The sequence below is a fragment of the Nicotiana attenuata genome, unplaced genomic scaffold (genome assembly GCF_001879085.1).
Source record: "Nicotiana attenuata strain UT unplaced genomic scaffold, NIATTr2, whole genome shotgun sequence".
Classification (NCBI taxonomy): Eukaryota; Viridiplantae; Streptophyta; class Magnoliopsida; order Solanales; family Solanaceae; genus Nicotiana; species Nicotiana attenuata.
This window is the reverse complement of record NW_017672469.1, coordinates 152,142-156,375: the sequence shown is the minus strand read 5'-3', so window position 1 is coordinate 156,375 and position 4,234 is coordinate 152,142. Positions and strand designations below refer to the sequence as shown.

Sequence of the window (4,234 nt, the reverse complement as noted above, 5' to 3'; positions counted from 1 at the left end):
GAGGGTATGACAGTGACTCGGTATAAGATGAGGTTTCCAGAGTTGGCTCATCACGTGGTATAGTTGGTTCCCATTGAGAGGGAGAATATTAGGAGGTTCATTGATGGCCTCAACTATGGATTCCGCTTCATTATAGCTCGGGAGGTTGCGACGGGTGCGAGGCTTGACGAGGTGGTTGATATTGCTAGATGCTTAGAGCCGGTTCGCAGGCAGGAGCATGAGGAGAGGGACGACAGGAGGCCTCGTAGTGTAGGTGGTTTAAGTAGTGCCTAATTTGGAGGTCAGTCCTATTATAGTAGAGACCGTTCTTCTAGACCCGTTTAGGCAGATCGCAATGTTCCTCGTGGTTCTTAATTTAGACACCGTTCCTATAGTGCCTGCCCAACTCAGCCATCATTTAGTGCGTTGCCGACAAAGAGTTCTTACCATGCTTCGTCTGCATAGGGTTCCATAGGTAGCTATTTAGATCATCAGGGTTAGTAGCTCCATTAGAGGAGGGGTTGTTTTGAGTGTGAGAACATGAGTCATCTCAAGAGGGATTGCCCTAGACTGTTGGGTAGGGCTCCACATCAGAGTTCTCAGCCTATGATTCTAGTACCAACAGCTACACCACCCGTACAGCTAGCTAAGGGTGGGGCCCAGTCAGCTCGAGGCTACCCTTGAGGGGGGGGGGGGGGGTTGATCAGGTGGTGCTCAGGCCCGTTGCTATGTATTTCTAGCCAGGCCAGAGGGAGTTACTTCCGATGTCGTGATCAGAGGTATTGTTTCAGTATGCCACATGGATGCTTCAGTAGTGTATGATCTTGGTTCCACTTATTCATATGTATCATCATACTTTTCTCGTTACATTGATATTCCAGGTGATTCCTTAGTTATGCGTATTTATGTATCTACACCGGTGGGTGATTCTGTTGTTGTTGACCATGGGTATCGGTCATGTGCGGAGACTATTGGGGGATTAGAGACGAGAGTGGATCTTTTACTACTTAGCATGGTTGATTGTGACATGATTTAAGACATGGATTGCTTGTCACCATGTCACGCTATTTTGGATTGTCACGATAAGACTGCGACATTGCTGATGCCTTGATTTCCTAGGGTTGAATGGAGAGGTTCTCTAGACTATGTTCCCAGTAGAGTAATGTCATATATGAAGGCCCAACGGATGTTTGGGAAGGGATGTCTGGCATATTTAGCCCTTGTGAGGGATGTTGGTGCTGATACCCCTACCATTGAGTCTGTTCCGATAGTAAGAGACTTTCCAGATATGTTTCTTGTATACTTGTCGGGCATGCCACCCGACAGGGACATTGATTTTGGTGTTGATCTGGTGCCGGGCGCTCAGCCCATATCTATTCCACCGTATCCTATGGCACCAGGATAGTTGAAGGAAATGAAAGAACAGCTTCAGGAGATACTTGATAAGGGATTCATTAGGTCTAGTGTGTCGCCTTGGGGTGCATCGGTTCTATTTGTGAAGAAGAAGAATGGTACCTTGAAGAATGGGAAGGGGTGCATCGGTTCTAGTGTGTCACCTTGATTAGCCCTATTTAGTGATTCCTGATTCGCATGTGCAATCCGTGTCTTTTTCCGAAAAGTATTTATGTGAAAAACTGAAGAAAATATGAATTTTAGTCTTAGAAATATTTGAGTTGACTACGGTAAACATTTTTTGTAAACGGATGTGGATCGGTATTTTGACGATACTAGTGGGTTTGTATCGTGATTGTAGACTTAGGTGTATGCCCAAAATTAAATTCGGAAGTCCCTAACTTGATTTGACGTGATTTTTTGAAATCTAGTAATTTGGTGGTATAAAGAATTCCGAAGTTTGACCGTAGGTTGGCTTTTATTTCTACCGGTTTTGGATTTTTGTTCCGGAACTTTGTATAGGTCATTTTACTATATAGACTTGTCTACAAAATTTGGTGCAAAATGGAGTTAATTTGATAAGATTCGGATGCTCAGTTGTGAATTTATAGTTCTTGAGTTTCTTTAAAAATTTATGCATTTCGATGTTCAATTTGTAGTTCTAGGTGTTATTTGTGTGTTATGATCGTGGGAGCAAGTTCGTATGATGTTATTACACTTGTGTGCATGTTTGGTTTAGAGCCCGAGGTGCTCGGGTAAATTTCGGATAGGCTACGAATTATTTTGGACTTAAGGAATCTATTGGTTTTTGCTGTTGCTGGTATCTGACTCTTCACAATCGCGAAGGGGAACTTGGAGCTAGAGTGGAATTCTTCATCGAGAACGCGATGGCATGGTCGCAAACATGAAGAGTTGGAGGGCTTACCCTTCGTGAACGCAACCATCCTCTCGCGAACTCGAAGCTTTATGGGATTCTCGAGGGAGGTAGTCAAATACACTACGCGAACGCGAGCCTAGGCTCGCGAAGGCGAAGGCCAGGCAGGACAGGCCATCACGAACGTATAGCGTTTCATGTGAAAGCGAAGGCCACTCGGGCCGCTATTCTTCACGAACGCATAAGGCCCTTCGCGAACACGAGAACGCCTGATGCCCAGTGATTTAAATATCCAAAAGTTGGGATTTATCCCGTTTTTCATCATTTTCATGTTTGAGGTCGGCCTAGAGGTGATTTTGAAAAATTGAGATTTAGACCTGAGGTATTATCTCGTGGTTTATATTAGTACTATGTTAGCGTCATGTGTACAATTATCGCATAATTCTATTCGTGTGTTCTTCGTATATTTGAAAATATTTTCGGTATGCACTTGTGTCTTTCTTAGTTATATTGCATTTCAGAAATTGTACTTGGTAAAATTAGTCAGTAATTACCTAGTTCAAGTTAATTTCAATCTTTTATTGTAGAAATGCAAATTTAATGTTTTTTCTCAATTTGGTTTATCTTCTAATTTCATTTGCACTTATTTCTGTTAGAACATTAAAACTTTTCCAATTAAACTTAAATTTTCAGATTTGGTTGATGTTAATGCATTTGAAAAGATTGATTTTCATTATTAAAACATTCCTATTCAAGTTAAATTTTAAATCTGACCTGAGTTAATTCGAACTCCTAGAAGTTGATGAATTTCTAAAGGCATTAAATTATTTTCCTATTTGAGTTAAATTTAAAGATTCGGATACTTGCTTTGTGTTTCTTGGATTTACATCCACATTTTCTAATCAGAACTTGGTATATTTTAGTAAGTATGATAAAATATTTATTTTTTTAACTTAAAAGTTTAGATTTCTTTGATTGCTTTCATTTATAATATTTGGCTAGAAATTTATTATAATGAAGTCTTGATGTATATAAATAGTCATGGTATTCTATTTCTCATAAGTATCATTTCTTAAAGAAAACTACTCATCAATAAGCTTTTATATTATATTCTTCCTTATAATTTTAGCCATGGAGGGTAAGAAGACTAGAGGGCGACAAAGTATTCCGATGAAAAAAATAGAAAATGAGGACGACCGCTATGTGACATTTTCAAAGCGTCGTTCGGGTCTGTATAAAAAGACCAGCGAACTTGTTAAGCTATGCAATATTGATATTGGAATTGTACTCTTTTCTCCTACCGGTAAGCCTTTTTCATTTTTTCATCCTACATCCGAAGCGATTATTGATCGTTTTCTAAATCCTAATATGCAATTAAGTGAAAGCACTCACCTAGTTGCGGCTCATGTACGACACAAAGTGAATCAACTCAACAATAGGAGAGAATTGTTTGACAACATAAAAGAAGCTACAAGTGCTCAGTCTCTTCCACTTGACAACATGAAAGAAAACGGCCAAAGATACCGGTGGGAGTCAATTGAGCAGTTTAATGCAGATGAAGTAAAAAAGTATGTGTTAGAAAAAATTAACGGAATATGGGGACGAAATAATCAGGCCTTGATAGTGTAGTCATTGTCCTTAAGAAATTTAAGCCTCCCAAATTCGTTGCTGCAGGGATTATGGCAGAATTCCTCCAGGATTCTACAAAGCCTGTGAAATCCGAGTTTCAGCAATTAACTCGAATTTCCCACAAGAACAAAATAGTTGTGAGTTGTAGAAAATAAGTAGAAGAGAAAGAGATGAAAGTTTCAGATGATTTCGTTTTGGAGATGATATAGATTATTATAATGCCTCTAGGAGTCTGTTGGAATTAACAGACTCATCCCTTCATAACAGGCACCTTTTAAAACCAATAGTCACCTTCTTTTGAATTTAACAAAAATTGTTAAAAATGTTTTCTGAAATTATAGGCTAAAACGTTTTTAATTA

General features: G+C 39.4%; 1 protein-coding gene across 1 annotated transcript; it reads left to right on the top strand.

Moving 5' to 3' along the window:
- Positions 1–3,376: 3,376 nt before the first annotated feature.
- LOC109213335 (agamous-like MADS-box protein AGL29) lies at positions 3,377–4,022 on the top strand. The gene is made up of 2 exons (XM_019377121.1): positions 3,377–3,813; positions 3,920–4,022. The coding sequence occupies exons 1-2, from the start codon at positions 3,377–3,379 to the stop codon at positions 4,020–4,022; spliced, it is 540 nt and encodes a 179-aa protein (XP_019232666.1).
- The last annotated feature ends 212 nt before the right edge of the window (positions 4,023–4,234 follow it).

Coding starts and splice junctions, on each gene's coding strand:
- LOC109213335 (XM_019377121.1), top strand. CDS start 3,377: ATGGAGGGTAAGAAGACTAGAGGGCGACAAAGTATTCCGATGAAAAAA. Junction 3,814..3,919: donor AATGCAGATGAAGTAAAAAA/GTATGTGTTAGA, acceptor TCGTTGCTGCAG/GGATTATGGCAGAATTCCTC.